General features: G+C 38.6%; 1 protein-coding gene and 1 non-coding gene across 2 annotated transcripts in view; both read right to left on the reverse strand.

Annotated features, from left to right (window-relative positions):
- The window catches only part of LOC134675460 (plasma membrane calcium-transporting ATPase 2), a 199351-nt gene that overhangs the window by 30444 nt on the left and 153603 nt on the right, over window positions 1–15304 (reverse strand). Inside the window, exons 5-10 of the mRNA XM_063533729.1 lie at window positions 12320–12440; window positions 11629–11794; window positions 4862–4955; window positions 4331–4447; window positions 1887–1931; window positions 560–723 (exon numbers count right to left, since the gene is read on the reverse strand). Coding sequence (XP_063389799.1) covers window positions 560–723; window positions 1887–1931; window positions 4331–4447; window positions 4862–4955; window positions 11629–11794; window positions 12320–12440 — 707 coding nt within the window. The remainder of the gene's footprint in view (window positions 1–559; window positions 724–1886; window positions 1932–4330; window positions 4448–4861; window positions 4956–11628; window positions 11795–12319; window positions 12441–15304) is intronic.
- On the reverse strand, window positions 9491–9569 carry Trnaa-ggc (transfer RNA alanine (anticodon GGC)). The gene has a single exon. It is a non-coding gene; the product is annotated as a tRNA-Ala (tRNA).

Raw genomic sequence — 15304 nt, forward strand, 5'->3', positions numbered from 1 at the left:
CCCTAAGTCGCTTTGCTTTGAAGTTTAGGAACCTAGCTTGGTTTATAGCAATAACTTTTTTCGTGAGAAATTTTATACAATAACCAAGGCTATTTAAGTCCTTGTCCAAATTGTATATTACGTCACTAAAAGGTGCATATTTAAGTAATGAAAGCTGTCGAAAACATTGCGCCTCCATCCACGACTTAACACTGTAGAAAGAGAGCGGGTTATTTAACTGCGGTCTTCTATAGGTTGGGGCTGGTATCACAGTATACAATGTCCTTTAACTTTCTTTCAACATTCCAGTTCGACCTTCAAAACACAATGACTGCTTGTCCCTTTTCCAGACTTTTCGCTGGCCCCTTGTATCGTATATCGTCACTCACTTTTTGCGCACTGATAGTGTATATTTATTTGTTAAAGATGGCCTGGTTAAAAATCCACTACTGTGACTCTGGGGCCGGCTTGTAGGAGAGCGGAGCGGGCACGTGGTTGTCGTCAGGCCTCGCATGGTTGCCGTGGCTGTTGCCCGAGGCCGGTAGGGTGACGTCATCGTATGTAGTTAGTTATAGGTTACCTGTATAGCCAGCTTGGTGAGCTTGGCCTGCAGCACAGACTTCTCCTTCTTGTGTGACTCTGGGGCCGGCTTGTCGGAGGCCGGAGCGGGTACGTGGTTGTCGTCAGGCCTGTTGTGGTTGCCGTGGCTGTTGCCCGAGGCCGGTAGGTTGACGTCTTCATCGCCTGTAGTTATGAGTTAGGTTACTATCTGGGTTGGATATGACTCGATATTTGCCATCGAATGTAGTGGTGCCATTTTCAGTGACATGGATCAATTTATTTTATTTAATAAAGGCAGACTTAATGCAGAAATATTCAGACGTATCTGCTTGATAAAAACAGTCAATTTCGTACTATAGGCGATATAGTTTTCATTGTACTCGCCTCGATTTAAAAGCATGTAAATACGATATGTTGGTATATTATAACATCAATGACAGCAAGAATCGAGTCTCAGATAACATCAAAACGATTTTAAGGATCATTTGAAAGATCCGAGAGGATGAAAATTATTCGTGTAAGAAATTATTACGTGAAAAAAATGTCTTTATAAAATACACTGTGGGACAAATTAATTACTGTGACTTTTAATATTACATTTTATTAGCTGTTATGTGTCTGTGTTGCTATTTAAAAATACTTCAAAATTTTAATTAGAAAGCGCGTATTACATATTTGTTTTACCAACACCACTAAAATGTTAACAAAATATACACTAAATTAGTTAAAAGGGTTATCTACAGTGGCTCTACTCGATAATGCAAAAATCTAAAATGCGGTTATGAAGTATGTTATTTTATTGGGTTGTTTTAAGGGTTGTGAGTAATGTTAGTTAGATTGTTGTTTATTTCTAATAACTACAGTGGATATGTTAGGTTATATGCTTAAGGGCAGATCTTTAAGCTTGGAAGCTATTATATAATAGACGACTGTAGATGGCGTCTCCCCTCGTGTACGTGGGGTGTGTGTGCTACAAAGTTATCTTATACGGTAGAAACGCAACTAAATAAATAGTAAACAAGTAAATGGACGAAATAGATTGAGCCAATCGAGTCGCTAAAAAGGCGATAAAATCGTATTCTTTTTAGAAAATTCTTTGATTTACATTAATAACGACATTCTTAGATTTGATCTCATGTTTATTGTTTAATGTAATAAAACGACTAGGAAAATCATTAACATCAATGACACAAAGGCCGGATTACAATTACTGTGCTTTATACTCTGCTTCAAAACTGACTAACTAACACAAAAACTAACACGATTGGCCAATCGACTACAATTATGTTCGAATACCGCATAAGGTAACATTGTGGCACGAAGCGGCATAGCATAGGATCACTTACCGCCGCCAATGCTCTTGCGCTGTTCCTTTCGCTGCTTTTTAGCTTCTACGTATCCGTATCCGTCATGTTCACAAGCATACACATTGATGACATAATTGTTCGTCATGCAGTCAACACGACAGTTACACGATGCAGAATGTGTATGTTTTGTTTTTTGTCATCGGCGCATGGAGGGGCGTGCAGCAGGCCGGGGTTCGGGGGGTGGAGAAAAAAAAAAGTCGGATGTCATTGAATGGGTCACACTATGTATGTGGAGCTAGAACTAAATGGGTACATGTCTCGTTCTTACACTTTACAACACGTTAATGCATAATTTTTGCACCTTATGACGTATAAATAAGGAATTAAAACATACAGAAACGTGTCACTTTCAATTACACAATTATAATTAAATAAAAATATAATATAAATTTGTTACTTTTATTGGCCTCAAGTGTAAGAACGTAGCGACTAAGATTGCATTTACAAAATGTATGTAAAAAGGTATTTTATATTTTTTTAAACAATAGGAATTGAAGGAGATTACTTATATCATTGAATAATTTAAATTATTCGACTACAATTTTACAACGATATAACAAGATATATGTATTATATACCATGCTTTCACAAGACATTTCAGGCTATTAATATTAACACAACATATATACGGACAACGTTCACAGGATTCACCATAACCACATTTTTATTTTGGGTTTAAATTTATCAATAAATAAAATAATCTCAGTATGTGGATGAAACACTATTTGAATCAATCAAGTATGTCTTAATCATCATTTGGCGAGAAAGTATGATTTATGCGTAATATGAGCACAATTTTATATGAGTCGGTTTCAAATAGTATTGTGATGCCGGCAGTCATATGAATGTAATATAGAATATAATTCAATTTTACTATAAATTATTAAATAGTACATATGTTTATTACAATCGTGATATTCTTGACTCTGGCTTTCAGACTGAATGTGTATAAAATATAATGAAGCCAGTTTTGTATTTTGATAATGCGGCCAATTTTTATCATAAAGATTTCAATATTTAAAAAATTTAGCCTAAAATATATATTTAAAAATATTGTTTCATCCACATTTCATTTCCTAGGAAGGTCGACAGGTGCGATGGATCGATGGTAGGGGTCGAAAATCTTAATGGGAACACTAAGGTATGCAGCTAAGCTACCACCCTGCTCATTTAGCCTGAAATCAACTTTCTGCCACTTGAAATAACGTCTAAGTTTGAATGTACTAAAAGTTTAGCTGATATAATCGAGTTACTATGTTGTTTTTTTTTACAATATCAGAAAATAAATAACCGGATTAAGTCTTATAATGAAAATTGGATAAATGGATAATGGTCTCTAGGAAATATAAATATTTCCACTACTTACTCGTATGTAGTGTATTTTACGTCGTGTCAAGTATAACAAAATATATTTTGAAACTCTTTGTCGTGTGTCAATTATATGAAAATAAGAATATCATGAAATGAAAAAAGCGACAATATCTTTAGGAAATCAGATATAGGACTGCAGGTAAAGTAAAATACCTAGACTATATCCAGAGGACTGTTTAATCTAAGAAATTGTGATATTTTCAGAATTTTAGGAATCTGGTATTTTCTCTGATATTAGACAACTAACATAAAGTATACTGCTATTACTGCGATGGCACAATACGCTATTATAAATACGGCTATATTCGAAGCATCTATTCTATGCTACGACTATGCTATATATGTTATATGAATATGCGGCTTAAAAATGAGCAAAGTAATATGACAATGCCAGCTATATCTGAAGGGCATTTTGCTATAGAGGCGCTCTTTCTGATGAATACATATTCATTTGGTACATTCTTATAAGTTATAACCCATCCCTCTTTTGTAATACAGTACAAAAAGGTACAATAAAATCAACCCTGAAGACATTTTAAATTGCCTCTGTATGATTTTTTGTATATTTTATTTCCAATATTATTTTAATGGATTAATTAACTCGAAATTTAGCTGTTTCCAGTACTTATATTTTATCATTTTTTAAACCATCGTCATCATAAGAAACTGTTACATTACTAAACTGTATATCACTGCCAAAACACAAAGTTAGATTTAAAAATGGTAGTTCTTAAACTGAATAAAGTAATCACAAAACTAGTTCAAAGTTGACAACATCAGAAAGAGCACCACATCTAATGCCTCGAAACGCTCTGAGCGCGCTTGACGCCGCCATTTTTTTTTGTCACAAAATGGCCGACTCTGAGCGTTTCACGGCCTTCGGGTAGGGCAGTCATAGTCAACCTTTTTTAAGTCGCTCCTGGTATTAGATGCATAACCACCTTTAAGCCAATTCCCAGCTCGGGGTTACAAGGTAATAGTCTTTGTGGCACTCATAAAAGGTTGAATATGGCTGGGATAGGGTGTATGCTACGTCACATAGGGTCACTGACCTTTCTTCATCTGCTTGATCTGCTTGTCCTGGCTCTCGACCGCGGCGCCGAGCAGCGTGAATATGATGCCGGCTTGCGAGTTGACGCCGACGGCTGTGACCAGCATTTTGCCTGAACCTGGAAATGTAAATGGGGAAGGATTAGTAAAAGTAAGCAAGAATGTATATAAGCTTGATAGTCTTTATTTTAATAAACAAATCTGTAAGTAGGTAAACTTAATCAGGAACGATGTGGTTGGTTACGGACGTGGCTAGACCGGCGGACAATGGCGATTTTACCTCATTCTTAACGCGAACGAACTGTACGTGGTTCCTTAATTAATATCTAAAATGCTTTTACAGTTTCTGATTTTCTCTCACTAGAGTCCGTCAAGCTAAATTTTGCACCGACAAAGTGTGGCAGCATCAAGTTTTCATGGGGTTTCACGTTAATGCTGCATGGCGTCGCTTATCAAGTTGGCGCAAGGTTAGTGTAGACCCACTGCCCTATAGGAAACGTCCTGTATATTAACTACTAATAATTCATACGCACCTTCCATAACGTGAGTCCCGGATAGCACCATGGGATCAAAACTTTCTCCCTTTTTGACATGGTCCGATTCGCCTGTCAGCGATGATTCGTCTATCTGTAATTATAAAAATATATACTCAGTTCCATGATATATACAGAAATATATATTCCACTTATTCATATAGGTATATGTATATCTTCCACTTATTAATATAAATATATGTCAGCCAGGGTTCCGAGAATTGGCATATAATAATTATACACTAGTTTTTATGAAAACGACTACCATCTGAATATGACCTCTTCAGGCAGAGAGGAAACTAGGCCTTATTGGGATCAGTGTTTTCACCTTACATTGTTTCCGAAAAGCGACTGGTATACATCAAAACATGATTATTCGTAAGTTTCAAAATACCCATATTATAATTAACATCAGTCAACAATTTTTATTAGGTACCTAGTACATACATGTTTAAGACAACTTAAAATACATAAATGACAACCATAAGCGAACAAGTCTTAAAGTAATACAGAATTTATTGCTCGATATTGTAGTTTTTACAGTCGAGCACTTTCTTTTACGATTCTTATATGGCTTCGTCATTACACATTTATGAAGATTTCAACCGACGTTTTATTTCATACATTTATTATGTGAACGAATACCAAAACTTACGTTCATATATTTAAAAAACTTTGTAGGTACAAAATCCATACAGAATAACAGAGATATTTGAGTTTTTGTCAAACGGAATAGGTTTCAATTTGCTTTATCAAAATCTAAAGACCTAGCGACCCATATAATTTATTTTTACATATTTATCATTACGACAAAAGCCTTATCACATCCGTTATTTGCACAAAACTTATCTGTCCTTAGCGACTATATTTTTTAAAACGAGTTCTTAAAACAAATGTTACGCGATAAAATGTCGCATTGCGCATGTCAGTCCTTAAGGATATTAAGTATTCTCGCCACAAGGATAAGGATCTTATTTACTGTGGGCCAAGGTTGAAATTGCAATGGCTTGTGAAGAATGTTTGCCTGTTTGGAGTAGTGACGTCAGACTTCATATATCGCATTTCAGGGAAACTTTAGGTAGCCGAGCGGCACAAATGAAGATACGAGTATACTAATGGTTTTATGAATAGAGGGGCCTAAGACTGATACCGTTAAGTGGAGGTTCAATTATTATCGTTTGGTACCTTATTTATGTTAAAGACATTAAAGAGGATTATTTTAACAATATTGGTCGGCTAAGTAAGGAATTATTCAGACCGCTCCAAATATAAATAGGTACATCGGATGCGAAGAACTCTTTTATTAGACTACGTACTAATTTTTGTCAGTCAGGTAAATAAGTTTGATTTATATAGAAAATATAGTACTTTGAAGAATACTGGCCTATAAAAAAATAAAAAATAAAATATCATTTATTTCAGGCTTTTAGCCCATAAAACACTAAGACAGATCACACAATACAAGTACTCAAACGACACAATAGCAAACAATATAGGTACAAAACAATATAAAATAATGAATATAAAATGTCAACAAATTAATTATAAAATACGTAATCTAACTAGAATCTAAGGTCCGTCATTTGGTCCAGTTATGGGACACTGGTGCATGCAATGACAACCAGTGTCCCATAAATGGGCCGTCAAGCCTGTCGGCTACGACTGCCAGCAGAGCGCTGCCGCTGGCGCGCACACGCCGCGCTGCTGAGGTTGCTCTCTTGCGCATGGTGGCGTAAAAGCAGTCCACACGCGCCTCCGCGAACATTCCCGAGGCACTGCAAAACCTCGGTAAATGCAGCAGCGCCCTCAACGCATTATTGTATTGAACACGGAGAGCGTTGTATGCCTTCTGTGTGTATTTATAATAGTCAGGCCACATTTAAGTACATTTGAAAGATTATGAAATGCGTAAACCCTGGTCTATTGTCCCCTTTTTTGGAAATCTACCCCCTAGCTAGAGAATAAAGAGAAATTACTCAGACCGGATTCTGCGCGGGCCGAGCTGAGGACACACGGCTCGGCCCGCGCTTGTTAATGTATGACCGTAAAGTTTATAATTTACGTCCGTGTGTTTACTAAATAAGAAGTTTACACAGATATCCACATCTGAATTTTCAATTTAAACATAGAATAATGACAAATACCTAGCATACCAATGATAAAACTACTTTAATGAAACCCACAACTAAACACAACCACAGGCAGCCTAAATAACTTAATCCGTCCAAATCCAGGATGAGAGTGTGGCCGATCGCGAGCATTCGACAACGAATAATCTGCGTGTCACGAATATTAATGGTATTCATGAAGCTTAATGAATATGCATGCAGGTGAAGCTGCGATTTTAGATTTTTATGGTTATCCATAGAGGAGGATAAAGAGGGGCTTTATAGATCACGCCAAAGGTTGGCAACACGCTCCGAGCCGCGAAAACTCTTAATAAATTCGATTGTGACGCTTGCATAAACCATTAAATGTAAATTTTTTACATTTGTTTTTACCTGTGTAGGTCCATAAATACGTAGGCTGTTCCATAAGTCTTGCAATGGAAGGAATCTAACAAGCTTTGCCATGTATGACTGAGCGTATGGTTATTTGCCACTAATTACAAGTTCTTACATGATGTGTTTGTTGAGCCTGCCAGCAGTGATAGTCGGTAAATAGATCGAAACAATTGTGAAAACCACGGGTAAACAAGGGTAAACCACGAGTACAGAGTGATTTTCTATTATAATTTCAAACGTGGATTATCTTACCAAGAGTGCCACGAGGAAATGTTCGGTGCCTTTGGTAAAGAGTGCCCTTCCCTTTCTACCGTATTCAGGTGGTACAAGGAATTTCAAAGAGGCAACTATAATTTAGACGACGACGAAAGACCGGGCCGACCCTTTCCAAGCAGGACCCAAGAAAACATAGACGCTGTTAGAAAACTGATAACTATTAATAGGCGAATTACGTGCAGACAGATTGAGGATATTTTCCACATTAGTGCATCAACACTAAATTCAATTTTACACGAAGACCTTAAAGTTAAAAAGTTATGTTCTCTCTGGGTCTCTCATCTGGGCAGTTGGCACTTCCACCATCATAATGCGTGCGATCAGAACTCGGGAGTTTTTGGAGCAATCGGGGCTTACTGTGCTGTACCATCCGTCTTATAGCCCCGACCTTGCACCGTGCGATTTTGGTCTCTTCCCGCTGATCAAGAGCCAATTAAAAGGACGAAGGTTTGCAACTGATGACGAGCTATTGAGTGCATGGAATGAAGCCTGCGCCAGTGTCACAAAGGAGCGATGGAAGATCATGTTAGATACATGGTTAGAACGCATGCATAAGTGTATTAACAGTGATGGTTTTTATTTGGAAAAAGCTTAATAAGAAGTTACACTTTTGCAAGACTTATGGAACAACCTACGTACCAGCCACCAGCCTGTCGCCATAGTCTCGCTACCCCCTCTGCCACGCATACGGTAATTTTACTCCATGTTCGAGTCGAAAGTGTCTTTGTGTGACGTCCGTGTCTTTGAAATGACCAATCACGGCATGGGATATCGCTCACCTCGTCCCGCGCACCCCCGCATTTTTGGCATCATCGGTTGCATGAAATAACTGCTCTAAGAGGATTCCTAGTCTATGATAGGTCCATACCTACACGGTCCATACATACAAGCGCCATCGCTGCCTAGGTGCAAACAAATCAACCTTGATATGTCAGAATCCAAATTCTGTGGTAGCATTTTCTTGTATGAGGCGTTAACACGATGATGTTGTGTCAGGACCATAAAATAAGGTCCAAAAAGAAAAACAACACCAGTTTTTTTGTGAGGTTGGGAGAACTTCATCATATGGACGCTGGGAAAAAGGGAGGATAACTATTGAAATAGTTCCAGTAAGTTGTTTTTCAAATCGTGGAGTTGTACGCCCTAGGTCAATAGTGGCCACCGTACTTATTTATGTGGGTACTAGATGACGGTTCATTGCTTTGCTAGATTTCTCTTGAAGTCTGCCTACCTAAAAAAGCTTAGGTAAATGTGACAACGTAGCGTAGTGTAGGACGCCCTCAGACTAGATGGAGCGATGACCTTCGCAAGGCGGCTGGCAAGAGCTGGATCAAGATTTGCCGCAAATCGTGCTCAATGGCGTGCAATAGGAGAGGCCTATGTCCAGCAGTGGACGAAAGTAGGCTGATGATGATGATGAAAGTCGCACATAAGCTAATACTAAACGACTGCGACACGAGCATAGACTCTTTTAAGTACAGTGCGAAGCCTTACGTTAAAAGGGCGTGTAGCCCTAAGCCAGTAACGATGCAAAATTCCACAGCGCGCGGTTTATCACTTATCAGTCGATAACCCAATAACGCTTATCGGTGACGCACGAGCCGTAGGTGATAGCGCCAGGCATTACTGCCACCTGTTAAACGATTAATATACGAGATATTGGCGATAAGGGCTGCTGGCTTATTGGGTTTTGATGGTATTATTGAATTAGGGGAGGGAAGTGTTACACGGTGAGTAGGGCAAGGACAAGCTGATGGATTACGCTATGGGGAATTTGATAAGGCTTCATAATCTATAAATTGTAAATACAGATGTCAATCACAATGTAAAAATCAACGATGATCAACTCTGGCCAACGTGGCCCGTGGGACTCGAACCCACATCCTTGGATTGCCGGTCCAATGCGTTACCAATTCCGCCAGCTGACCTTCCGTCAATCAACGCGAATTTAGTGATTGCGACTGTGACAACGTCACTAGCGACATCTGCATATGTGGTACGTCATTTAAGGCTTCATAAATTCGAATACTAGATTTTATTTACACCTGAGAGAGTCTAGACAAGAAAAACGTGACACGTGGTAGTATAAGGTGTGTACTAGAATAGAAGGTTATAGAGGAGTTGTCGACGTCTTATCAGTCTACTGAGAGCCTAGCCAAGGTGAAAAAAAATGTATCGGGATGACAGATGCTACGAAAAGTCAGGTGACTATTTCCATACATTCTTAAAATTTGGATTGGTATTGTCATTAACGATTATCATCTAGGCTAGGCTTCGATCGGATTGTAAGGAATCTCAGGTTAATCGATTATTATAGGAGATTATATAGTGATACAACTGATAAGAGAAGGAAAACTTATTGGGTTCGATGGCGTTATCGAATTAGGCGCCATCGTTGCGGGCGACCGGCATCCGATAAGGATTCGATGGCTAGACTTGTTTTTATACAGGATAGATATTATCAACATGTTACTTACCATTACACCTGTTGTATGTGGGGCATTATCTCTTAAAAGGGACTTTATTGTCGATGGCGCTCACGCCGCACAGCGTCGTGCGGTATTGTATTTATATCGGAGCATCGTTAATAATGGCGCCATTGACAATAAGGTCCCTTTTCATAGATAACGTCACATATTAATGTCATACATTTATTTTGTCAAAGAAATATCAATATAGAGACGTGTCTTCTTCAACCTAGCGTTTTCCCGACCTAGCACCAGGGTCCTCTTTTCTACTCAATCTTCTCCACTTTGCCCAGTCTTCGGCATAATCAGGTGTGAGATTGTTCAGGTGTGTTGTTGTCATTATATAGAGACGTAGTTATACCAAGGAAAAAAGTACCACTCTAAGTTTGCACCGACTCAGCAGTGACAATGCATATACATCCCATAGGAGCACCAAACTTGACGTAGCATGAAAACTTTAACATGTTCTAACTCTAGCTACGTCTAACTGTCTGGCTAACCATGTTATCGATTTTCCTACTAAAATAAGGGACGTATTAAAACGCTGTTATATTCAAGAGACTGTTAGCTTTGAAATATAACGCTCGTCTGCGTTAATTGAATGAGAAAACATAAATAGAATACTTGAATACTTGTAATTTGACGACGTTCGTTTCTATTTGGATGCGTGTTTTCTTTGATGTGTTGTCATGTTTGGATCGATCGATAGTAAGGACACTGGTCTGTTATATCCGTAAAAACCGGGCAAGTGCGAGTCGGACTCGCGCACGAAAGGTTCCGTACCATAAAGCAAAAAAAAAAACGGAAAAAAATGCAAACAGAAAACGGTCACCCATCCAAGTACTGACCACGCCCGACGTTGCTTAACTTTGGTCAAAAATCACGTTTGCTGTTTGGGAGCCCCACTTAAATCTTTATTTTATTCTGTTTTTAGTATTTGTTGTTATAGCGGCAACAGAAATACATCATCTGTGAAAATTTCAACTGTCTAGCTATCACGGTTCGTGAGATACAGCCTGGTGACAGACAGACGGACGGACGGACGGACGGACAGCGAAGTCTTAGTAATAGGGTCCCGTTTTACCCTTTGGGTACGGAACTCTAAAAATTGTATAAGCATGTGCTTAAAGAAGGCAAGACGCTACAGCTGGGTGGTGATAGAAAAAAACTAGTACCTATAAACTTGCAGTTTGTAGATTTTTTACTATCTGACTAGCTTTTATTTTGCAGATAAACAAGAGAAGCAGTGCCAAGGCACAATCAAGGCAGAGTCAAGACTCCAATAACGAGATGGATTTCTTTTAATTGATCCAAGTTTGGCGACGCTGATGGGTAGGTACTTCATACCATTGTGAACTATTTAGTGGCACGCAGTCATAATACTCTTTGGATCTTACCTTGAGGTAATTGCTCTGCATCAGTATGCCGTCGGCGGGCAGCAGGTCGCCGTACTTGATCTGGCAGACGTCGCCGACCACGATCTCGCCGATCGCTTGCTTCACATAGCCCCGGATCTTACCTTGAGGTCATTGCTCTGCATCAGTATACCGTCGGCGGGCAGTAGATCGCCGTACTTGATCTGGCAGACGTCGCCGACCACGATCTCGCTGATGGGCACTTGCTTCACCTCGTTGCCGCGTATTACTGCGAACTTGTGCTCGCCCTCTATCCGCGATTGAAGTCCTCTGCGGATGTAAAAATGGGGTTGTGATAGTGGAAACTTCTTCGTAGCGACATTGGACACTAACAAAAATCGGATAGTTTTGAGACAATTTTTACAGGTTATTTATGGAAGGTTAAATGCGGTAAGGGTAACATTGGGGCAAGAGAAATACTTGTAGGAGATGCAAGGAATTCTCATACTGTTTCTTTTGACCTCTCCCGGTTCCTTTGAGCGGGCCGGATTGGGAGGGCTCAAAATCTTAGTTTGGATACAATTTGATCTTACTTTAGAGCAAAATTGTACACTGTAATACTGTAGTAAGGTCAATGAAGACTGTCATAAGGCAAGAACTCTCGTATTTTTCCACTTAGATCGCTCAGACACAGCCAGAAAGGAAGAGTTTCCCTCCTTCTGCCAACCGACATTCTGCTAGCGGATTACGTGTACAAACGCAGGAATTACAAACGACGAAAGAGCTTGTATATAGACAGTCTTCCCTTATAGACGGCTTTCCCCACATAGAAATACCAAAATAGTAGAATCTCACCTGAATTGTCTCTCTTTCGTGTAATCGTTGAACGCTGTGACTATAACGACGACTATGACAGATATTAATATCGCGAGCCCCTCGATCCATTGGTAGTGCCCCTCCTCTTCGTCCAGATGTCCTGTAACGTTAGGGTCACCTTAGTAACATACATGATATGAGACAAAAGCCGAACACAACTATTAAGGCGTCTGCTAGCTGACGCGGTTGCACCGGGTGAGTTAACGAATAATAGTATGAGCAACGCTAACTGACGTGGACGCGTGCGAAGGATTTTAAGGGGCCCACAGATTATCAATTCGCCGGACGATATCAACCTGTCAGTTGTTCGGAACTGTCACCTTTTGGGATTAACTAACAGGCTGATATGGTCCGGCGAACTGGTAATCTGTGGGCCCCTGTACCTACAATGGCCGCTCCGTGCACCCGCGCCAGCCAGGGGACGCCCTTAAGCAGCGTATTTCTAAACTATTATAAAACTATATTGCACTTTGTTCTATAAAGGCTTATTGCTATTTGTTGTCCTCCTTGGAGAGGGTTTTTGTGAAGTAGAGGACGTTTTCGGATATTGTAACGATGTTCCATGTCTATAAATGAATTTCACACATCGCTCACGACGATTTTGGGCTACAATATACTTGAATAATTGAATAATGATATTATATAGGTGCTTATGAAATATTGATGCTTATGCTTAGTCTATTCTATACTATCACTCTTATGGTATAGGAAGCTTAGCACTACAGTCGATTATTGTTTGCGTAAGGGATGATTTTCTAAATCTAAGTCAAATGGGCTCCAATTTCAAGTAAGAAAATACGAATATTGTCAAGCCCGAATGGCCACAGGATTAAGCTAAAAGTTACAAATGGGTACTTAAATTATTTTAAGCATATGTTCTGCATGATTTTCGTGAAGACGTATTCAAAGAAGGATAACTGAATATGCCATTCAAATGATACAAACATGTCAAAAACATGTTCACGAAAATGAGGCGGTTAGAACTATAGTATTGTGACCCAAAACTATGGTAAGTAAGTTAATCTACTTTTTAAGAGTACTTCTAATCTAAAAAATAATCCAGTAAAACGAATGCTAAAGCTAAGGTTATTTTCTTTCAACAAAATATTTAACAAGTAGTGTGAAATCAAAAATTTCACACGTTAAAATACTATTGAAGAAAAATTTAAGGATTTCTAGGTTTACAAAAAATCCAGTATTCTCTGAGAGTAGGTACATTATATGATTACATATTTCTGAATAGAATAGTTACGGGCCTTTGACAACGTTCACACTATAGATTTATAGAAACTACTTCTGCAATAAAACATTTCCAATACCAATAAAAATAAAACCTAAACCTTTCACTAACAAGATTCATTTTCGAATGAACACCTCGATGGAAATACGCTCCTTTGATTTAACCCTGGGAACTTTCACATTTGAGCATTTATGTCTTTGTAAGATGGTTCATTTTCGCATGGCACGTTGGGTATATTAGTATGTTGTCAGCAGAGTTTTTCTCCGGTTCACTGGGCCCGATGATGTGACCGATTGTAATCAACCCAGCCATGAGATCGACGGTTTACTTAGCAATTAACTACATATACAGGCTGTAAATTCAAATAGGGAGAATAAAACCAGAAAATACAATACGTAAATATATACATTTCGTCAGGTGATCACCAAAACTCACTACAAGTTCAGAGCCAGAGTACTCTAGCACCGAAACAAGGTTGATATTAATAATATTTTTTTGGCAATTTATTGAGATTTGGTTGTCTCCTGATGATTTGTTCTTATCTACGAAGCTGATTTTAAAAAATAAAACCTTTCTATTCTGATATCTAGGTTTAAGAAGAGTAAAATGATAGCAGTTTTAAACAATATTGAATAACACGTATTAGAGAAGGTACGAAGCCATATAAATAAAGTAAGTTTAAGCCTTTATAAGGCAGAGGAAATATATTTCCCACTTGAATTTGAACTTTATTTCAAAGTGATATAGTTCAATTTTGCATATTTCCCGACACCGTTATGCCTTATAAAGGGTTAAGTCATAAAAAGTAGATTAACAACATTTGAACGATAATGCATAATCTTATGAAATGTTACAACAGCTGTCAGTTTACTCTTTCTAATTCTGAATACGAGTAACTACCTTCATTTAAAGTTAGTAATTAATTAAAACCAGCTCTATGTCCATTTGTTACAGAAGTCAAAAAGGCCGAAACATAAGTACACAAAACGTACAAATATGCAAAATTTGAGATCCGTTCATAATCTCTAAAGCTCACAAAGGCACAATGCCTATATTCGGAGGTATATCAAAGTATTTTCATTGTAACCAGGGCAAACAAGACGGAGCCCCGAAGCCCGGGATTACGGTGAGCAAGATTGATGCTGGCCTAATAAAAGTTACTGCCGATGGTATCTCATGTGGCAAGGTCGTGGCAGTTTAAGGGCTGGGTAATTAGATATGTCAGATATGAAGATTTCGATTCTTAGCGGTTATTACACTGATGTGGATCCCGACGCCGCCGTATCTTTTCAGATATAACTTACAGACAATCGAAAAGATACGTTAAATGTCCTACACCCCTAATTACGGTATCGTCTTGGGTCGTCCCATTCGTTTTTCGTCAAGTTCCTAAATTAGTCCTATTCTGCTTTCGTCACCCAGTCTACATTCGTCACAATCGTCTGTGGCTTTCAATGTAGAATGAGTGACGAAAGCAGAATAGGACTAATTTAAGAACTTGACGAAAAACGAATGGGACGACCCAAGACGATACCCTAATTACACATTGTTTATCGATTCTATAAGCGGTTATTTAAATGAAATGGCGATGAAAGCTGTAGCGATAATAATGACTTGTATTTCGATAATTACAATAGACATAAAAATAGACTATACGACTGAGGGGTTATAAGTTTTATATGTATAGTAAATACTTGAGCTTCGCCTAATTTTAATGGAACAGT

The sequence above is a fragment of the Cydia fagiglandana genome, chromosome 22 (assembly GCF_963556715.1).
Source record: "Cydia fagiglandana chromosome 22, ilCydFagi1.1, whole genome shotgun sequence".
In the NCBI taxonomy this organism is placed as follows: Eukaryota; Metazoa; Arthropoda; class Insecta; order Lepidoptera; family Tortricidae; genus Cydia; species Cydia fagiglandana.